Raw genomic sequence first — 22,916 nt, 5'->3', positions numbered from 1 at the left:
TTATGTACAGTCATTCAGAGGATTGTATGCTGTGCAAGAAAAGAATGGATCTTAAATAGAAAGAAATATTGATAAGAAAACCCAGTGGGTAGAGAGATTGAAAAAAGCAGTGTATGGCTAAAAATGTTTATTAAATCATTTAAGGAACCATTGTCAGTGATTGTAATAACTTCTGAACCTTACCTAGTTGAATACCTTTATCCTTAAACCATCTAGCATGCTCATAGTCTCTATTTATAGAGAGGAAACTTAAGGTTAAAAATACTTCTTAATAGAACAGAAATGTTATTATTGGTAGAGCAAACTTTGTTAAACTCCAGAGAATTAAATAAATATTCTGACTTTATGACTATCTTCTGATCCTGAATATTGTCCTTCAGAAAAAAAATTGTTCTTGGGAGTCCTGTGTGATTTTAATGTGTTTGTTTTTTGTGGTGATTTTAGATATTAATAGCTCTTGGTCAGTTTTGCTGACTAAATCAAAGTTCCTTACAGCTCCAAAATATTATAGGTAAAATAATTGACCTTCTGTGGTTAATCTTTAAAAAAGCAAGGAAGCTCAGGTTTTCTGAGACCCATCTTCTAAAGCCTAGGAAGTGTGGGAAGGAAGTATAAAGGTCACAGGTGGAACATTTTAATCAGGGGTCTGCCACTAACCATCTGTACAAATTTGAAGAAGCCACTTACTCTTTAGATCACATTTATCTCATTTATTGGTTTTTTTAAGAACTATTTGTTGATTGATTTGATTAATCCATTTATTACTCAACTAATATGAATGTATACTTTACACCAAGATTAGGGGCTGAGTATACAGGGGTAAACAAACATAATCTCTGCTTTTCTCAAAAAGCATTTAGTCTCCCTGATAGTGTGTTAATGAGAGAGATGTGATGGTAATATATTTACACAAAACATTTTCCATCTTATTTTACTTTCAAGGTCCCTTCCAGTGCTGAAAGTTTTATGAGTTAATGAATTTATATGGTGTTTATTTTAAAATTAACATTGATTAGAAATTGATAACTTAGATGTTTATTTTATTGCTTCCCTATCTATTGTGTTCAATGGTTGGTAGAGTGTAAAGAACTTATGAAAAGTACATGGTCTTAGGCTTTTGAGATTTGGCATTTAAACTCAGCACAGAGGATCTAAAAGTGTGGTCCCCTGACCAGCCGTATCTAGAAACTTGTTAGAAATGCCAGTTCCTGAGCTCACTCTAGAACTGCTAAATCAGTAACTCTGGAGATAGGACCAGCAATCTGTTTTTACAGGCCCTCAAAGTGATTTTGATGAATATTAAAGTGTGACAACTATTGCCCTAGCCGATCATGAATCTTAATATTATCTCCTTTATAATCTTGATATGCCTTCAGTCTTTTAGCAGAAAGTAAATTAAGCCTCATGAACTGAGCATTCCATTCTTCAATTATATAGGAAGCTATGGTTGAGGAAAGATCTAGGGGAAACCAGATGTAATCTATAGGTGGTAAACAGGGGAGTAATTTTATTTCATTTAAAAAGGGTTTTGGGATTTCTGTATCAGGTAAGTGATTCTTGCCCATAAGATATACTATTGGTTATCCCTTTATTTGACTTCATAATCGGGGGTGGGGGTCGTGTTTAGAAATTTATTAAAATTTTGTTTTTAAAATTCTGCAACTTTTATAAGCCTGGAGATTAAAAATATAACTCTTAGAGGGAATACTATTTTTAGGATATTGCATTTTAAGAAAAAAATAAAATGAAATTTTGTTTGCTTGAAAGCTGTCTCTTTTTAGTACATTGTCCCACTTTAAAAGTAAATAAATCTTTGTTTACAGACAGTCCCTGGGTCTCCGACCCCAATATTCCCCTAGTGGCCCGTGAGATCATGCAGCGAATGATCCAACAATTTGCTGCTGAATATACCTCAAAAAATAGCTCTACTCAGGACCCCAGCCAGCCCAATAGCACAAAGAACCAAAGCCTGCTGAAAGCATCTCCAGTCACCACCTCTCCCACGGCTGCAACTACTCAGAACCCTGTGCTCAGCAAACTTCTCATGGCTGACCAAGACTCACCTCTGGACCTTACTGTCAGAAAGTCTCAGTCAGAACCTAGCGAACAAGGTATGGTTTGATGTCAAGATCTCCTCTGTCCAATTAGAGTACTTTTAATTTGGGGAGAAAAAAAAAGTATTGGCAAGTAGGGCACCAGAAGCAATAATAGGATAAACTAATGTGATTTTTAAATTATTCCTGACTCTGCTCTGCAGTGATAGAGAAGAAGTATAAATTGGCTACTTTACCCATCAGTAGTTCGTAGTCATGATTGATGTACCACCCAGAAAGTTAGGTGGTTACAGCTGTTACTTGATATTTGTAGAAGTAGTTCACACTTTCCCAAGCACTGTAATATCCATTGTTTTTAAAACCCCTTTGAAAAATTAACTTTCCCCCCTTTCCATCAATGCTTAGGATTAGCTCCTATCTGAGAAATAAATGCATCTTGTCAGATAGAAGTTATATTCTGCAGATGAGATCATGAGGCAAAGATATATGTTATTTGCATTTTAAAAAAAGAAACTCATGAGGTTAGAAGTATTGAGAAGACAGTGGACACACTCCAGGTTATTAACTGTATTCAGTATTTTATAAATACACACACATACATACATATACTATATTATAAACTAATTAGAGTATTTTCAAAAGGTAATCTGTTGGTGAGGATCCTAATTAAGTGAAGAGGTTAAGAGGGTGTCAATTTTGCATAGCAGATATTTCTTGAGTCTTTGAAAAGTTACTCTTTTAAGTAAATTAAATATCCGTGTTGCTTTGTGATCTCATTTTACCTTTAATTTCACAAAGATGAAGTGAGCATTTCAACTGCCACTGTTTGAACCACTACAAATTGTAAATTGGTGATATCTGTACTAATAGAAATCTCATAAAAGTGTGGATTTATTGGCAAGAAATACATGTTTATTTTGCAAAGTAAATAAGTTTAATTCTTCTAAGAACCTCTTTGAAAGAACTGTATTTTGCTTATTTTAAGTTGTTTATGAAGGAATGACACTTAATGGACTGGCTTTAGTTGCTTATCAAAGGATATTTTTCTGAATAGCTTTCCTTTGCCTTCTTTCTCCTTCTGTGTAGTGAACAGCAATCAAAATCTCTTAAGTTCTGAGAGATTTCCTAGCAGGAGGCCTCCTAGACTTCCTAGTTGTACCTTTGGTTAGGGTGTTTGTAAAGTTGTTCTTTTCTATTTTATTGAGGATTGTTTTCTTTACCACAGATTGGTAACTTTCATTAAAAATCTGTTTGCTCTAAATATTGCATTACAAGGTTCAGGTTTACAATAGAATGACAGCATAGAGGTTGTATCTAAAGTATTAATAATGGAGATTAACATACAAAAATACAAATTGGTCTAACTTCTTAAGGCTAGTGTTATGCTTGAGAGGTATGTTGTGTTGACGGCATGCTTTTACCAAGAGAAATTTGAACTAGATGATAGGATTATAGTATATAAACCTTAAATGAAACAAAAATTTTAAAAGTATATTTCCTAATGAATTTTAATGTGTTTTCAACTTAAATCACAATATTTTCAGTGGTAGATTTAAAATATGTTGCCTATAATTTGACTAGACAGACTATGAAAATAGTACTGTCTTTGGTTGGAAATATTTTAAGCAGGGCATTTGCTTGTTAGGTATCTAATTGGGTTAGATGGCTAATGGGATACTTGGTTCTATAAGATTACGTTTTTAGAAATATTAGTGACTCTAAAGGACAACACTTACTGTGTATGAGTTGTGGGCCTTTTTTGGTTTATAAACTCAGTTGCATATTTATTTCTAACTGCCTGAAATAGGGAGTTACAGTGTCCTCAAATACAAGTCCCAAGTGGGTTCTATATTGGGGTGATTTTTCACATAACTAGATAGCAGGCATCTCTGCTGACCAACTGAAAATCAGAGGCATTGAGTATTATTTTCTCTGTTAATTTTGGACAGAATGGCAGCTTTAAAAGTTATTCAGACTATGAGTTTTCTTTTCTAGACATGTCTACGAGGGGAAAAAATCTTTGGGGGAGAATAAAGTCTTCTAATTTTATGTTCTAATAACATGAATTTGTGATTTGGTCTAGCATCAGTAAAAGAAAAAAATGGTTATCCCCCGAGGCTCCCATCAGTATCAAGACTGTTGCATTCTTCTTTCTTTCCTTAAACTTTGCCCATCAATTTATAATAGCTTATTCATCGAAAAACCTTGCCTTTATAAATATCAGCAAGTAAATTTTGAATCTCTGCTGATTTTTCCCAAAAGATTGACTCCAAATACACAAGTTATGCAGATGTGTCCGAAGAGTGATTAGGATACATGCAAATTATAAACAGTTAACAACTGGTTCATCTTACATATTATTTTGTACAGTTATATATATTTACTATAACCATATAAACTTGTTTTTAAAATGACTTTTGTATTTAAATTTTTCCAAATCTAACTTTTAATATACTCCTGGTGTTTCAGGTAGACTTAGCTCTTGAGAAATTTGGTTTTATAATTCATATGACATTGTGGCATTAAACTCATATACTTTGATCAAGGTAAATTTAGAAAATGACATCTCATAGTTCCATTGCAGAACCTCATACTGTGTAAACTGCTATTTCTAATATCTCACTGTATCTTAACATCTTTAGTGTTAATGCTTTACCTTTTCTTTTGCCCTATTAATGAAATATTTAACCCTTGGATATATGAGATATAACAAACTTTGCTAAATTTATGTCACTTCGGGAGGAAAAATATCCTGATTCTATTAATAAATTGGTTTCGTAACTTAAAATATATGGCTAGTTTTATCTGTTCAGTTGACTAAGCCTACTGCTTTGACATTTTTAGCCTATTCAGTTCATATTTGCTCCCAGTTTTTAATATCCTCAGGTGTTTCTTTGTGTCTCTACAGACGGTGTACTTGATCTATCCACTAAGAAAAGTCCATGTGCTGGCAGCACTTCCCTGAGCCATTCTCCAGGTTGCTCCAGTACTCAAGGGAACGGGTAAGGGAAAATATTTGTGGCCTTCCACAGTTTTATAGGGGACAATTTATCAAAGGTTGATGCCAATCTCCCCTGTATGTTTTAAAACTTGATCCTTTAGAATAACACTGTTATAGGTGGGCCTTTAGTAAAATTACTTTTAGTCTATCAATCAAGTAAAAAAGCACAATCTGAAATCTAGAATTGGCAAATATGGAAGTTTAGTACAAATAGTAAATAATCAGGAATATGGCAAGAATGTCTTTGGACTTTTTGTTGTTGAGTGTTTGGGAGTGTGAAACCCAACCTAAATAATTGCAGAGTTCATGTAAAGGCAGTATTTTGTGTGCTGAGGTTGTTGAATGAAAATTGGGCTCCAGTATTTAACTTGGTATCTCTAATGGAGTATGGGGGCTGTTCGTTTTTTTCTGGTTTGGTTTGGTTTGGTTTGGTTTGGTTTGGTTTGGTTTGGTTTGGTTTGGTTTGGTTTGTTGATTTGAACTGCAGTTTTAATTCTGTGTGGCAGTTCAGAAAATAATTGTGTGTATTTTTTGTTTTTAATTAGATAAGACCGGTTGTAGACGTTGATAACCATCTTAGGCTGCCGAGACATTATTACATGCTCAGTTTTGATAACGATTAGCAGACTAAAGTGAATTTTCTGACCACCTAATTTTATGATGTAAGAATTGTCTAATTCTCCCTCTATGTGTACATAATAGCCATTTTAAAATGGTCAGGTATTAATGAAGATGCTTAGATGCCATATTGGGAAGGCATTTCCATAAAACTGTGTTGTGACCAAAAATAAGCTTCATCTAGATATGAAACGTAACTTTGGTAAGTTAGTTAATATTTAGGTTTATTTAACTTTCAGAATATCAACATGGGGAAGATGTTTAGATACCAAAGGAGTAAGCAGACACTAAATGGACTAACCTTTTTCAACTTATTCTCAATTACCTTCAAATTGAAGGATTCCTTTACTGACTTCTGAAATGCTCCCTTTATTTTCTCTAAAATTTCATCATCTTCCTTTTTCTCGCCTCCTTTATTCAGTCTAAAAATAGCATATTAATTTAATCCATTTTGCATAGTTTACTAATAACCATAAGCCCTTTTTTTTCACTGCAGTTCATACTAAATATAGATCTAAGTCATCATGGTCCCAAAGCATTTGGTTCCATTTATATGTCAAAAAACTTGAGTTATGTAATTAAGGACACATGTAAGAGAAGCCTAAGTGCTGTTTGCATAAATGCATCCCTTGCTTAAGATTCACTTTAAACTTGGCCACCAGGTCTATGTATTATATTGTTGAAATTGCTGTGTTTGTCCCTCTGAATGGAAAGTAAATGTTTTTATTGTGGTAGTGTTTTCTGGAAGACAAAAGCACCGGCAGTACTGCCCATCTTTTAACTGAATTGTTATGTGTTATTTACTGGTAACGTCCGAGTCCCTGTAGACTTTTGGAGAGCATAGCTGATGTACCATTATTTCTGGAAAGTTCCACTTTTGTGCCTAGTTGATGTAATTATTCCCCTTGGGCATGCTTTACCAGTTGCCAGTTTTATCATTGATAATCTTTCTCTGTTGTAAAAATGAAAGCCTTATGAATTAACTTTGTGTAAATAGTTGATTTTTTTTAAACATTATTTGAAAGCTGTCCACTTAAAATTTTAAAATTAATGTTTGGTATTTTAAGAAGAAGGGTTTTTTTTTAACTAAAGAAAAATGCTAAAAAATTGTTTATATACCTCTGACAATAATTACTTTGAGTAGACTTTAAGGAACAAAGTTTTGGGGGAAATAAAGGGTAGTTTCTTTAAAGCTTGGATTATTTCAAATGGAAAATCAGTGGTACTCATGTATCTGCAACTAATGGTGTTTTAAAATGAAGAAGTGTGGTAAGTTATAATTTGATGGGTATTTTGTTTTGTTTTGATTTGGGGTTTCCCCCCCCATGGGGCTGGTAGCCATGGTTTTTTTTCCCAAGCAAAATAAGAAATGTCATTTGGAATTGTTTGATTTTTGATAAGAACATTAACTTGTTTGTGGGATAAATGAGCGATTATCTATGGGTTCCACCAATGTAAATTGTTCCAGTTTTATAGCTGGTTGTCATGAATGTTGAATTATGTTGCATTAAAATAAATTATTTGGCTTACTCTTTTATTACTGTACTTGTTTAGTGGTAACGTCACGTTGGTAACACAATTCTTTGTAGATCTACGGAGACTTGATGATTACTTTGTAATTAATAATTAAGGTGCTATTTTCAGACAGTTGCGCGAAACTTTTTCTCCGAATATTTGTGAACCCAACCAGAGACCAGCTGACAGGTTTAATTTTTCTTTGCCCAAAAGCTCCTGGTTTTTTTTCTTTTTGTTTTTTTGTTTTTTGCTTTTGTTTTTGTTTTTGTGAACAAGTTTAAAACTAACTGCCGAGACCATTTTTTTTTAAATTTTAGAGAAAATAAATAAATAACACAAAGTGATGTTACCCAAGCAAGGCCTTCTAATAAAGGAGTGGTCCCCTCACCCATCCCTCCCTACCTGTGCAAGTCCTGCTCACATCAGTTTCCTTCCATCCAATTAGGCGACCTGGGAGACCCAGCCAGTACCGCCCAGACGGACTTCGGAGTGGTGATGGGGTACCTCCAAGAAGCTTACAGGATGGAACCAGGGAAGGTTTTGGACACTCCACATCACTCAAAGTTCCACTGGCTCGATCCCTGCAGATTAGTGAAGAACTACTGAGCAGAAACCAATTGTCCACAGCTGCCAGCCTTGGACCATCTGGATTACAGAATCATGGACAACACTTAATATTATCCAGGGAAGCCTCTTGGGCAAAACCACATTATGAGTTCAACCTCAGCCGTATGAAGTTCAGGGGAAATGGTGCACTCAACAACATCAGTGACCTTCCTTTTCTTGCAGAAAACTCTGCCTTTCCAAAAATGGCACTTCAAGCAAAACAAGATGGGAAAAAGGATGTGAGCCATTCATCTCCTGTAGATTTAAAGATACCACAAGTTCGAGGAATGGATCTTTCTTGGGAAAATCGCACTGGTGATCAGTACAGCTATAGCTCTTTGGTAATGGGTTCACAAACGGAGAGCGCGCTTAGTAAAAAATTAAGGGCTATTCTTCCAAAACAAAATAGAAAAAGCATGTTAGATGCTGGACCCGATTCTTGGGGCTCAGATGCTGAGCAGTCTACCTCTGGACAGCCATATCCCACATCGGATCAAGAAGGAGATCCTGGCTCCAAGCAGCCTCGGAAGAAAAGAGGGCGTTACAGACAGTACAACAGTGAGATACTGGAGGAAGCAATCTCAGTGGTTATGAGTGGAAAAATGAGTGTTTCCAAAGCTCAGAGTATTTATGGGATTCCCCACAGTACACTGGAGTACAAAGTAAAGGAGAGGCTGGGCACTTTGAAAAACCCTCCAAAGAAAAAGATGAAGTTAATGAGGTCGGAGGGGCCAGACGTTTCTGTAAAGATTGAATTAGATCCCCAGGGAGAGGCAGCACAAAGTGCAAATGAATCAAAAAATGAGTAGGAATACTGTAGAGTGCCAATTACTGTACAAACTGGGTGAGCACTACTGCATTGTTCAGCTGTCATTGCTTGCACCTAACTTCATTTACTGTGACACTTGTTTCTTTGCAGATTTTGCATTGACTTGTGTGTACAGGGGTGAAAGGTGCATTCTGAATGTTGCATATTTTAAAATTTTCGTGTGCAGTATGGCTCGGGATATTGTTTGGCCTTTTGCATGTTTCTCTACAAAAGAGAATTGAGTTACCTCACAGAGAACAGATACATGGAAGTGGACTCCTTGCCTGTAGAGCCTGCATGCTTTTCTTTCTTTTTTTTTGTTAAGTTATATTTGCCTTTATTTTAAAAAAAAGAAAAAAGAAAAAAGCCCCCTTTTAGAAACCACGTCTGTCATATTGGGAGCTTTATCATTGCAAATTGGAAAGCCATCTTATAAAATTATTCACATTTTTTTCTTCTTTTGAGATCCAACTTAATTTAAGGGTTAAACTAAAGAAACTAAGAACAATGAACTTCTGAATTTAAGAAATTTGGCTATTCAATGATAAATAATTATTTGGGTCAATTAACATTTTATGATTTCCTTCTCACTATTAAGTTTACTTAATTGCTAACAAATTAGCAATCTATTTAGTGCTCACCCAGGGGGGGGAAGGAGGTGGAAAATGTGCACACACTACCTTCAAAAATGCTTCAGTTAATTACGTTGTAACACTACCTTTGCTGTTATTTCATTTGGGATTTTCTAAGGGTAGAATTTGGTCTCACCAACAAGTGAGGATATAGCCTTATCTCATGGAGGACGAGCTCCGTTCTTACTCAGGAGCAGTCAGGGTACATTACATAAAACAATAGAGGATGCCTCATTTTAGCAAATTTAAGTTGCTTTGTATTCTTAAATCCTTTTACAGATTTGATCATGTGCTAACTAACAACTAAATGTCAGTTGCAGCAACTATTTTAAAATATTTAAGATCTGTTTATTGGGGGGATGGGAGAAATAGGGGGGAAATGTGTGTGAGTAATTATAATATTGCAAAAGTGGTATCTAGATTTTACAGCCTCAGTAATCTCAAATATCCACATAAGTGAAGAATACATGTTTGTGGTGAGAGAAAGAACACAACCCCAAGGTAACCTAAAATGATTTAGGTTGCATATCAGTTCTAACAATAATTCAATCAGAAGTCAAGCTCCTTAGCAATTCTTTTTTAACTAATTCAAGATACTAGTACAAGGGGGCAGGGTTTTTTTAGTTTTATTTGTTGCTTTGAACTCTTTTTCTTTCTTTCTTTCTTTTTTTTTTTTTTTTTTTTTTTTTGGCATCCTACATACTATCCTCTTCTTAACTTTTTCTGATATTTAGCTGATTTTTATGGTTGCTTAGCACACAGTTCAGGACCTTTCAGATTGTGTTTTGTATAAGCACTCCTTAAAGAACACCTAAGGTTTTTTTTGAGATGGGCTTTTAAAATTACAGTGATATGGTTTGGAATGTTTATTTTCTACAACTTTTTTGCAAGAATAACAGGTAAATAAAGCCCATGAAATTTAATTTTGCATTGTGACCAAATTAAAATTACTCTTTGTGCAAAACAAAATCCACCCCACATACACCCTATATTCGAATCTACTGAGAAAGGTGGTCAGCCCCTTCTAAATGCTTAACCAAAAACAAACAAAAAAAATCACTGGAGTTTTTGTGTAAAATAAAATCAAAACTTGGAGCGTTAAATTGAGGTTGATGATTTCTGATGGATACTAACAGTTTGAGAAGTAGGTCCAGATATTCCCAAGGCATAAATTCTTGCCTGGAAACTTTGGAGCAGTTAATTAGGTTAAGGATAGTTTTCCCTCAGCAACCTGTGTGTTCAAAGGTTAGGCACACCATTGCTGTTATTAAAATACACACATCTTGACATAGCCTGGACTTGGGTTCGTCTTTTGGTTTGGTTATTTTGTGTAGCAGTTTAATCAGTGGATGACTGAGCCTGTTTCCTCTTAGCTTTCTAGTCTTCTCAACAGAAAAAGCAGTTTGGGTTCAGAGCAGTGTATGACTCTGCAGTATTTTCTAGCCTAGCTGGAAGTTGCAATAAAAAATACTTAATGAAATGTATGGTTTTCATCTGCAGTTGAAGGAAGTTGTAGAAATTTTGCTGAAAGCAAAGGACTAAGCTTATGAAGGAACACCTCCTTTGTTCCACACTCGATTTGTCACACACAATTAATTGCAGCCATGGTACCTTTTTGCATGATGTTTGGGGGTATTCGGTAGCCCAAGATTGCTGCAAAAAGGTCCTTTGAGCAATTAATTTGTGCTTGTTTTTATCCCCTCAGAAAGGCATCATTAAAGGCCCATTTAAAAATCTGGCCCTAAAAGTTCAACTTTTGTAGAGTTTACTGTTCAGAGAGGTTTTAATCCTATGTGGTAGTCTCTAAAGTGATGTATGAGTTGAGTTATGTAAATTTTGTCATTGTAGTGTACATGGAGTGATCATTTTACTAACATAAATATTTTCTATGTGTGTTTCAGTGGATGACAATCGAGCAGCAGAAGAATGGTGTGCCTACCCTTTAATGCTGCAGTTTAAATAAGAGAACTTGTATTGTGTCATTTCAGATTGTAGGCTGAGAGTTGTAAATAGTGAAAATTTGAGTACTTCTATTATTTGTTTTGGTTAGGAAGTGAATTTAAAAAACAAACCAAACTCTAAACTTTCTCAGATTAAAAGTCCTGAGACCTGAAGATTGTAATATTCATGTCTGTGAAGCTTTTAAACATTACACTTGAGATCAGTCATGACTTGATATTCAGGTAAATTTTCTTTTCCAAGAAGCTTTTGAATAAGCATATTTCCTCCAAAGGTCGGTCGGTCTCTCTTTTTCTTTTTGAGTGTAGATTATTTTAAAGCACTAATTGCATTACACTGGTAACTGCAATATAAAATAGCCATTATTGTTTTGTGAAGCATGGTTGAAATTAGATAGTGGTCCCTTTTAAATTTCATGAGCCTCTCCAAAAAAAATAAAAAATTAAAAAAATACAGAAAGCTGCTGAATATTTCAAAAGATATATATTTTACCTTATTGTAGGTTTTGTAAAGTTAGTTTGTAATATTCAGGTGCACTTTTAATGTTAAATTTTGTGTTCAGAGTTCCATTATACCATTTGTTTCTTGGACGTGGCTCATCACGTGGCTGGCTGTCATGTCAGTCGTCAGTCTTGGTGCCGCAGTGATCCCGTAATATTTGATTTCCCTCTTGATTTGCCACTATTCTGTATTGGCACTTTCAGTGTAGATATTCTAGTTTGGGAACATCCTCATAAATGTGTAATAGAGATTGGTCTATTCGCATGCTTAATTTCTGCTAATCAGAGTTTTGCATGGCCCAAACAACAGCTGACCATTTTTATGGTATGGGAATGTATAGTTCACAGCTATCTTTGTCACAAAAGCCTTTTCTCCTTTCATTTTCCAGTAGGTGGATGATGACATTACTCCAACTATATGATATGACTCAAAATAATATTAGGAGATAATGTATTTAAAATCAACTCCTACATTTTTTTATGAGAGAACATAGATGTAGAGTAGATAAGCTATGGCACTATAAAATCAAAAACACTAATTCCGTGGAAGGATATCTATTGGTATTTTTATCATTAGCTTTCTCACTTTTGAAACAGTCATCAAGCTTGACAGTAATGTATTGTATTATATTACTTTGTTTAGTAGGCTTACAGGTGACTGAACTGTGTTTGTTATGAGCTATACACTTTATTCTGTTCCCCAAATACCATGAAGGACAAGGTCTCTCTTTCAGGAAAAATAATTTATATTTGTGTATAATACTTTTTAATGTTAAGTTTGTTGTTATTCTGAAGTTTAGGTGTTGCTTGATAAACCTTTGCTGCAGCAGATCATGGATATGAGTAAGGCTTTGTGTGATATAGGGGTCCTTAAGTGAAGTTAATTACTGTTCAGTTCTGGTGAGCAAGCTCAACAAGTGTGAAGTGTGTATTAGCTTTATTTGGTACACTTTTACTTTACAAGATTGAAGTGCTTTTAGAACTCTGGTTATCTTATATAAACCATTACCTCAACCAATTGGCATTTCCATTCCCCAACATTTTACCTGAGCTATATATAAGATGAGCTATATGGGATCAGATAGTAAAACAGTAAGGCACAATGAGAAGTTTAGTTCCCAATTTTCTGGAGAGAACTCTAAATTAAACTAAAAATGACTACCTGCAAAGGCCCATATCATAACTACCTTCTGTCATTAGGCAGTACGTAGCAGCCTTGGAGCTGCTAGTGAGTGAGCTATGTGTTCTCCCCCTGCCCCCAAGTAAGCACATGGTGCGAGGCTTGGTTCTAAGCCTTTGTGAGTCTCTTATATTTCATTGACCCATAATAGTGAAGCTTGGATTCAGTTATTTTTATAAAACAAGTTATTGAGGCAGCCCAATGTCAGAACCTGAAATTATTTTGAGTAGTTACAGCAGATATGACAGCTCAGTGTCATTTTCTTAACAGCTATTATCCCTGTAGATTTGATTTTGAAACTGCATATTTTTGCTTTTGAAATTATTCTTTAAATGCCAGAGGTTGTTTTCATGTGAACCATCCTTTTCTGATATCTATATATTCAGGTGGCTGTCATTGGTAATGGAATATGGCAATAGACTGAATTGTTCCACTTAGTCTTTTATAGGAGACATTAAAAGTTACAGGTTAAATTTTGACCTTCATGAAGATATCAAAGATTGTTTTCCTTGTTACCTTTCCATTATAATTAGGTCTTCATTAATACTACGGTCAAGCCAGTGTTATTAAACTTAATGGCTTTAACCAAACAGCCCATTTGGAAACGTAATTAAGCTATATAAGGATTTTTTTTAATCTAATTGCTTTCAAGCTCTACTGAAAAGGAAAAAAGTATAATCGTGGTACAAGGAATGCAGACCTCCAAAGTCTTCTTAGGTTTTTTTTGGATACATTCTGTCCTTGAGACTTAAGTAGGATTTGTGAACATGGTGACTGAAGGGAAAATAGAGGAAATTCTTTGCATATTCTCTGTCTCTTATTCCCAAATAAACTCGCAGTTGCCTTTTAAAGAAGCAGACCTTATCCCTGTAGCTGTATGCCCTAAGTGTTAGGAAGGAGATTGGAGGAGGGAGTTGGGAAGTAGGATGGGGAAGTATGTAGATCAGGAAAAGCTAAAGATTCTGCCCTACAATACTAAAAATGAGTCGCAGGATAGATAACATGGTAAAGTTGGGCCACCTTCATTTGATAGTCAGAAAAATCTTTTAGATTGTTTGAAAAGTGAGAATAAAGGCAAATTAATGTTGGCTTGACAAACAATAAAATATGAGTTAATTCTGCAACTATTAGGAGGGTAATTTTAAGGTTTCCAGTTCATTTATAGCTATATCAATAAAAGCGGAAAAGCAAGCACTTTTAGTTAATCATAAATTTATTGGATGTAGCAAATATTATAATCATAATATTTAATCTTTATTGTTTGAATATGGAATTAAACTCTTTACCCCATCTTGAACTGTCATTGAACAGGCTCAAGATGATTTTTTCAACACTGGAAATGACCCTACACACATACCAAAAAAATCTAAAGCAGTAAGACATATTTGAAGATCCATACCTCTTAGACTTTTTAGATTTGTCTTGGGAAAGAATTTATGAACCTGTAACCAGTATTAGTGCAGTCTTGGGTTCCTTGTTCTGCATAATTGCACCCTTTCTCAGGTATGTCCTGAAAACATAAATTTTAAAATAATCTCTTTAGAGATTAGATTCTCAGTGGATAGTGTGTAAGGGGACTGGGGGAGGGGGGCGGGAGGGTTGGACACAGGACACTGACACAGTAGGGCAGGGATTTTTAACATACAATAGCCAAATAGAATTTCAATCTAGAATATTTTTAGCCCCTCAGAATGAGTTGAACAACATCTGTTATTTGGTAAATACCCGGTGCTACACTCCTAAAAGTCTTGTTTCATCCAGGTGACTTTGTTTCCTGCTTGGTGGAAGGGTATATAGTAAACTTTACTGTCACTAAGGAAAGCACTTGTCTGAAATGTTTGAAGTACTAGAAAAGGGATAATTCAGCACTTTTTCTGTTACAACACTAAAGTCTTAATTTATCTTCAGAGTCTTAGGTACTGTAAGTTTTAGGGTAATTATTTAAAAATATAAAACATACTACATAATATGGGGTCAGATCACATTTATATGAATAATTCTTGTCTTATTTTTTAAAAAGACAATAACATTTTGTACCTTTCAAGCAATTCCAAGTGATTGCCTCATTTTCCCCATTTCATTAAGCATTTCAGGCTAAGAATTTGGAATTTGAGAGGAAGTGAAGGGGATGTTCCCCAAAATGAAAAATTGTGTCAGACAGTTTTAGAAAAATAAATCACTAGGAAAATGGGTAGGGATTCTCTCTCCCTTTAAGTCTTCAGGGAATGAGCAGTATTTAGAATCTTTGGCTGAAATTCAAGCCTTTTTACTGTGTAAATTTTTAATATTAATTCACTGACATGCTTTTTACATCAGAGGACTGAAAATGGATCTTAATGTTTTTAAGTTGTGGAAGGGTATATTTCTAAAATGAAGGGGGGGATAATTAACTAGGTTAGTATACCAGCATTAGTAAGTTTAAGGAATTTTAGTATGTAATAGCAAAGTGTTTGATTAAAAGTCTAATCCTATATTGCTAGTCAAAATTATAGTTACATTCTGATCTAGGAAAGATATAGTCATTGGATATTGATATGCTGTGCTGTCAGAAAACCAGACTAAGATAGAAACCTTTATCTGACTCCCACATGTTGCTTGTTCTGATGGGATGTATACTTTACAGCAGCTTGTTGCTGCTTTGAGAAGAAACGTATAAACTATACATTCGGAGTGTTTGCGTATAATTCTTTATAACCTCCACTTTAAACTGTCAAACATTGGTATTTTATCAGTCCACACTGTTAAATATAGCTAATGTTCTTAGGAATCCAACTTGTACACACTGTTTAAAAACCCTCAGGGACAGTTTACACACTATTCTCACTCAATTCAGGTACTTTGATGCTATTCTTAAACCTAACAGTGACTTGTATTTTTCTGTTTTGCTTTTATTTTGACGTGCTGGTAGCACATCCTTGATGAATGTCAACTTAAAAACTCAGTTCAGGTATCCAGGTATAACTCAGCCAAACAGATTTTAAAGCTGCATATAACTCTCCAGCACACGGTGCCTCACACTCTTATAGTGGCATTCTATATATTCAGTTATTACTACTGAGCAGATAATATGGGGGTTCCTGTTAACAGTGTATTTAAAAAGGCAAAATGTGCATAAATGTATAGCCAGCACATGCAACACATACACACACAGTTAAACTATGTATTTTTAAATGCCACTAATAGCCAGCACAATTAAACGACATTCCTTGCTGCTTCTGTAAACTATAACAGATGCAGTTCTTCCTCAATGTGGCTCTTGCTTCTTCACCATACTACTACTAAATTCAAGCACTGGTCCTTGGGTGTCTGACCTCTACATTCTAGTTTATGCAATGTCTTTAGAGAATTCTGTGCACTGGCCACTGTGATGGAACCGTTGGGCCAGGAGTGCTCTGATTTTATTAGTAGTGATTCTGCCAAAGTTGGTGTTGTAACATTGAGTATGTAAATGTCAAAAAATTAGCAGAGGTCTAGGACTACATATCAGCAGACAATTTTGTCAGTATATTTTGTAGCCTAGAAGTCCTCAATGACAAGTTTCTTCTGATGTGAAGTTCTAATTCCAGTGTTTTAGCCCTTTGCATCTCTAATGTTAAGACTTGTCTGTTAGAGGTCTTTATTCTTTAAAACTCCTTTTGTTTTCTGCAGTACTGTCTGTGGTTAACAAAATAGATTATTCCTCTGCTTTAGTATTTGATATCTTACATCTAAAAGGAATTCTCCATATATAAAACCCATAGCCTTTGAAGATACGGAAAATGGCATCTTTCAGATTTCTAGAAGTTCAAGTGTCATGCAACAAAACAGGAACCCCCTTTACTCTTATGGACCTCATTTCAATATACTGTTTACAGTTTGACGGAATTGTATAATTTAATATTTCTCTTGTACTGTAGTTTATATTTATTTACAGATTTTTTTTGTACTGTGTGATTTGAACTTTTTGTTCCTTGCTATGATCAACATTTATGTAGTAGAGCACTTATGATCACAGTTTAAGTTTTTTGGTTTGATTGCACTACATTAAATTTTTTAATGCAGTTCTGATTTTTGACTGGACTAAAAATAAGCTGTGTCTTAATGTATGTGATGAGTACTTAAAATTTTAATCCATGTGGTCCCCTTTTTTTTGCATTCTATGTCAAACGCGCTAGTTCTTTCGTGCATGTGTAAGATTTAATGGTTCCATTGTATTATTTGACCATGACATTTTGGAGAAACATTCCCAGCTGTAATGTTGTGTATGGTAGTTCTCACTGGATGCTAGACTTTTCAAAACCACTATTCTTCTAATAAATTTTGTTGTGAAAACTGTTTTAAAAGCTTGGTTTCTACTTCTTAAGATTATAATGCTTTTTTAACGAATCCACAAAAGGGGTAAGATTTCGACGTGCACTATATAAATGCACTTGGTAATCAAAGTTTGTAATTTTTTGTGATAAATTATTTCCAGATGAAATCCCTTAGATAACTAGAAGTTGCTGCTTCAAAATTGTGCTTCAGTATTTGGATTCGGTACTGCCTTGTAACCCTGTCTCTCTACTAATTTGATACTCCTCCTACCTCAGCTTTCTTCATTGGATTATTTATTCACTTTAAATATTTTCAGCTAAACAAGATACATTGACATTTTCATAATACCTGCTTGCTGAACTTAATTTTTCATAATTTTCTTAGAGTAAAACTTTATTCTGGGATTACTTGCCAAAAAGAATAATGATTTACTCATTTTTGTTTGCTCTTGAGGCATAAGTGTGAAAGCACTGTCAATCAGTTTAAGATTATTATAGTAATTCAGATTCTTGGGAGAATGCTGGTATTTCCTTTTACCAGACAAATAAAAAGCATATATGTTGCTCAACATTCATATTGTGGGTTTTAGAAACGGGGTGTAAAAAAAGTTTTGTATTACAAAGTGATTTCTGTTGTAAAGTGGTTAGCAAGGAACAACTGAATTACAGTGATAAAGATCAGAAATGATAAGCAAAATGTTTTAGAAAGCTCCTTTTTCAAACTCATGATATTCATGTAATATAGGCTGGTTGAAGTGATTTCCAGTCACTTCTAATGGAATTTTGTATTTTTTAATGATGTTATTGTTGGTAGTTGGTCTAGATTATCTTCTAGTTAATTTTTTTTTTGGTCTCATTTCTTTGGCTGCCTAGCTAGCACTTTGTGCATTTTTGGCCTGATGTTTATAAAATTGGAAGTCTTGCTGGTACTACAGGCTTGTTTCCTTGGCTTCACTTGTTCCCCTTACTCAGTTATGCCATATGTCTATAGAACATTTTTCTAGAAACCTAATTATTATTTCTTTGTACAAAGCTATAACTACGTGTTTCTTGTCATTATCCATTTTAAACTGGTGGCCAGATCAGTTGTAGTAGGATTATAATCTAGCATCTCATCAATGAATTTATTTTAGTGATCCTATCTTCATGTTGATACTTAGCTCTTCAATTATGACCTGATTTTTAAAAAGGACTTATTTCTTCTAATCCAAAATTTTCTTCTCTGATTCTGCTGATACTTTGAAATTAATTCAGGAACTCTAAGGAATCAGGGTAACTGCATAAGGGAAATGGAGTAGAAAAAATGGAAAATGGTATCTGCTTTCTGAGTTGTGGAGTTGTTATTTTTTCCCTCAAGGACTGTGAACTCCTCTCACCAGACACTTGTAGTCAAATGTAAAAACATACACCCAAGTCATATGTTAGATTTTGTAGCTGAAATGAGTGAAAACCTTTTTTTAACAAATTATTTATTTATTAACATTAAGAGATAACTGTTCTTGTATTCAGAGTATCCACTTTATCATTATTTGCTTCCAAATGGTAAGCATTTTAACACAGAATTTTAGTCATCATATTCACCTTATAAGTTGTTGGACTTTTTGCTGTCTAGGGGGAAGTGGTTAGTGTATCAAACTGCATTTACAAGTGGAGTAGACAGGCTTGTTTTCAGAGGTTAGTGGAAAAGAAATGTTCTCAAAACATTTTAAAAGATTGATAGGTGTATAATGAATAGTTTAAGTCATGATTTGGTTAGAGTTCAGTGTGGAAGTAAGCTTTTAAAAGTTTATCAAAATTCATAAGTATGAAATCTTATTGAGCCTGGAACTTTTTATAGGCATGTAAGAATACTGTTGTTTATTGACTGGTAGTTTTAAAAGGTTCATTGTACTTTTCTTGTCCATTTTTATTTGATCAGCAGTTTGGAGTGATAAGGGATTATTTGGTAATGTAAATTTCTTGCAGTTTGGTATACTAGAAAGATCACTTGTTTTTTTCGTCTGTAAAGTGAGCGTTGTCCTGAATGCCTTTTAGGCCCCATTTCAACTCTGCGTCTGTTGAAAATGCAACTTTCTATTTAAATGTGTAACAAATACACCAATTATATCTGTTCAAACGTTGAGAAATACAGTAGCAACCCTTTATTAAATAATAAGTTCTTATAAACCTTAGGTCCTATCTTTGCATTTGCAGCATTTTCTAAAGGAAAATGATGCCTTTTATTTAATAAAAAGCAAATCCATTTTGTTAAGTTTTTGTTATGAACTGTATGAATGTAAATGCTTTTACAAAAATTAGATTGAGCAGTTACTTTTTCTGATTACTTTTAAAATAGGTTATTCATAATTTCTGTTTCGATTGTGTGCAGGCTAGTTCTGCTTTGAATGTTAGAGCACAAGGAGTTCTGGGGATCATTGGATCTACTCAGTCTCAATCACAATCAATCTTTTAACAATACAGATCCCTGGATCAGTTTATAAGAGTGAGGCTTGAACATGTTATATATTTTCAAATTGTAACAGGTATTTTTGTTTTGTTTGTTTGCATATTTTAAGTTCGTTTATTCAACAGATCTCTTTCTAATTGTGTCAAAAGACATAAAATTTACAGACTTAAACATTTTTAAGTGTATGGTTTAGTAGTGTTAAGTATATTCACATTGTTCTGACCATAGTGGGTTTATTAACCCACTGATTAAACACTGTTGGTCCCATCCTAATCTTTTATTTTTTAAATGAAAAATAAGGAACTTGGGATCTTTAAGGGACTTGCCCGCCCTCCTCACATAATGAGTTGCCCTTAATACTCATGATTCCAAACCATTATACTTATCTTTATACTTACACCACTTTGGCACTCTTGACTCAACTTAGAATGAGGGATTTAATCTAATACTTTTCTTTTAATAATTTTCTAAAAGAAAACTAAATCAACTAATTTTATTCTTGAATAAACTTACATTGCTTTTTAGGAAGAGAATTAAATCTGTATTATGAAATTGCCAATAAAGAAATTACATTTGAGGCATTTAAAACTTCATTGTTAAATAGAAATCAGCATTATTGACTCAGTGCTGGAAGAGGTGAATAGGTAGGGCATAGAGAGAAGAGTAGAGAATATCCCAAGTTTAAGAGTTAGAATTTGATGGGCCTGGCTTAAAATCCCAGCCCTTCTACTTTCTTAGTACATGGTCTTGGACAAGTTATTGAACCATTCTGAGCCTTAGTTTTCTTATGTGTGAAAGGGGTTTATGTGACCCACCTCATAGATTTGCTGTGAGGCTTAAATGAGATTCTGTATGTAGAATACTTAGCACTGTGCCAGGCTCTTTGCAAGTGCTCAATAAATGAAAACTAGGAGTGAAAGCACCTGGCAGGAGTTAATTTAGTGTGAGAGGTAAGGAGAGAAAACCCCATTGAAAATTGTGGAAGAAGCTGTTTATATTGATTAGAACTTGGAAAGTGAGGCAGATGAGTTTATATTAGACTGGGATATTGGGCAGCCAATCTTGTTTTAACTATAAAATGAGAGAAATGTTGGAACTATAATTGAAACCTGGAATGCTGCTTTTCTGATTTCTTGGTCCTGTTTGAGAGGAATATTATCAAACATCAATCATTCTTTATTTTCAAAGATTAAGTGGAATAAAAGTTGTTTGGAAAGTAGTAGAATTTATTTTCCTTTCCATTGTATAGAGTTTTTTGTATTTTCAAGGTTGAAATTTTACATGCTTTGAATCTGTAGATTTTTTTTTTTTATGTGGTGGTGGTTTGTATAACACAATGTAAGATCCAGGTGGGATTGTGGGGATGTGTGTGTGCTTATGTGTTTAATCATCAAACCTTTAGTTTTCCAGTGAAAGAATCTGGGTACTCTACTGCCTGTTTAATGAGATTCTAATTACACTCTTACCAAATGGGAGTTCTGTGCATTTCAAACAGATAGATCATAGCTAGCACAGTTTAGAGGTGTTCATTTCAGTGTCTATTAAAATGACTTCAGACATTTTTCCCAGGAAAACCTAGTAGTATAATTTTAGCTAGATAGAGATGGACTAAGAAGAAAACGAGGATAGCAGACTCTCATGAGATGCTAGGAATTGGTGAGTCTGTGTAGACCAGCTCTGCAAACTTAATCAAGTTATACCTTACTAGTAAGTTATAAGATCAGTTCAGGGGGTTCTAACCAACATTTTAAAAAGAAATTAAAAAGAAAAAAGAATCAGAGTACATAGCATATAATATGGATAAATATTGTTTTGTTGAATCTTACATGTTGTCATACACATACAAACTAGGATGTGATGTGTGTGTACTGAGTTACTTTGTAAAAAGTATTTCTTGTTCTTGGTTGCAGTCAGAAATTCTGATGGCTTCTGAAAGCCGTTATGTAAACCATACCTTTTCATCCTTGTTTTTTTGGTGCCGGCAACCTCCTGTGTGCTTACAGTTAGGAGCCTACACTCTTACCTTCAAAATTCCCTTCCTTACCCTGCCTCCTTGATTTGAATTCATTTTCTTTGAAAGCTTTTTCTTTTCCCTTCTGATTCTGTGTCAAAATGTTACCTCTGCCCTTTTCAATTCCCTTGAAAAGTGTCTTGGGAAAATTATCGTCACTACATAGTAATTTATTTGGTTAGTTTATTCATCACTTACTTATGCCTGAGATGAACTAAGCCCCAGTATTTAGGCAGTGAAGCTACCACGTTAAAAAGACCAAAGTCCTGGACCTGTAGAAAGGTTCACAATCCAATGGAGGGGGTAGCCACATCAGCTGTTACCGTGTAGCATAAGCACTATTTATAAAAGATAGACAACAAAGCATGAGAGTATAGTGAGAAAGAAAGAACACGGCCCACAGGGAGAAGGTGCTAAAGGAGGATGGACTGTGAGCAGTGGAAAATTAACTGAAATTTTATGCAGAAAAAGTGACGAGATCATATTCGGGCTTTAGGAAGATGGCAGTTCTGGGTAATGTGCAGCAAACTGTAAAATTAGGAGAAATAGTGACAGGGAGCTTAGAATATAGTGTTCTCCAAGGGAAGTCAAATCAGTATAGATGAACTGGGTAGTATATTGGAAGCAAGAGAAGTGGTGAAACTAAGGATAAGGATTGAGGTAGAGTAAGTACCTAAGTTGAGTATTTGTGTGTGCATGTGTGTGTACATATGCATATACATTTGCTTATATTTTGTCTTCCAATATTCCTAAATAAACCTCGAATATACAGATGATTCTGCTGAGTCCCCCTCACTGCAGTACATCTCCAACAGTAGCCTTGAGTGTTTCCAGAGAGAGGTGGGATAAGGGAGGGTTATAAAAGGAATGTTAATTCCAAGAGCACCCCAGAGAGAATGGTAGATATAAAAATAGTTTTCTTACTGTACTTTAAATTCTAAAGTATATATACCTCCTCTAACATTCATGAGGTGAACACGTGAGAAATAACATTAAACCTTGTATAAGGTACCTTAGGAATCGTTTTAAATTTTAAGGCCTTTTACATTTTACAAAGTGGTCTAAGTCCTTTAAATAATTAGTTAATACAATACTTAGGAGTGCCATCATTGTGTCAATTTTAAGTGATTTATTATATGACAAAAGTAGAATTTGCCACTTTTAAGAATTATGGCACAGATTTGTATGGTTTCAAGAGTGGAGATTAAGAACCTAAAGAGAACATGAGAAAAGTTAAGGTATAGAAGATCCCATAAAAATCACAAAAGACTCAGGACACTATTAGATAACTGCT

General features: G+C 34.5%; 1 protein-coding gene across 24 annotated transcripts in view; it reads left to right on the top strand.

The window, feature by feature from the left end:
* Positions 1–22,916, top strand: part of LCOR (ligand dependent nuclear receptor corepressor) — a 131,016-nt gene that overhangs the window by 90,787 nt on the left and 17,313 nt on the right. For 12 of the 24 annotated variants that reach the window (XM_067024935.1, XM_067024937.1, XM_067024938.1 and 9 more), the window contains 3 exons: positions 1,824–2,111; positions 4,963–5,056; positions 7,634–17,195. In XM_067024935.1, the coding sequence (XP_066881036.1) occupies positions 1,824–2,111; positions 4,963–5,056; positions 7,634–8,603 (1,352 nt within the window). In that variant the 3' untranslated portion in view covers positions 8,604–17,195. Of the gene's footprint in view, positions 1–1,823; positions 2,112–4,962; positions 5,057–7,633; positions 17,196–22,916 lie in introns of those variants that run through there. The other 12 variants (XM_059054417.2, XM_067024925.1, XM_059054416.2 and 9 more) reach the window with 2 other exon arrangements.

Source organism: Kogia breviceps, chromosome 2 (assembly GCF_026419965.1).
Source record: "Kogia breviceps isolate mKogBre1 chromosome 2, mKogBre1 haplotype 1, whole genome shotgun sequence".
In the NCBI taxonomy this organism is placed as follows: domain Eukaryota; kingdom Metazoa; phylum Chordata; class Mammalia; order Artiodactyla; family Physeteridae; genus Kogia; species Kogia breviceps.
This window is presented reverse-complemented; position numbering and strand designations above follow the sequence as displayed.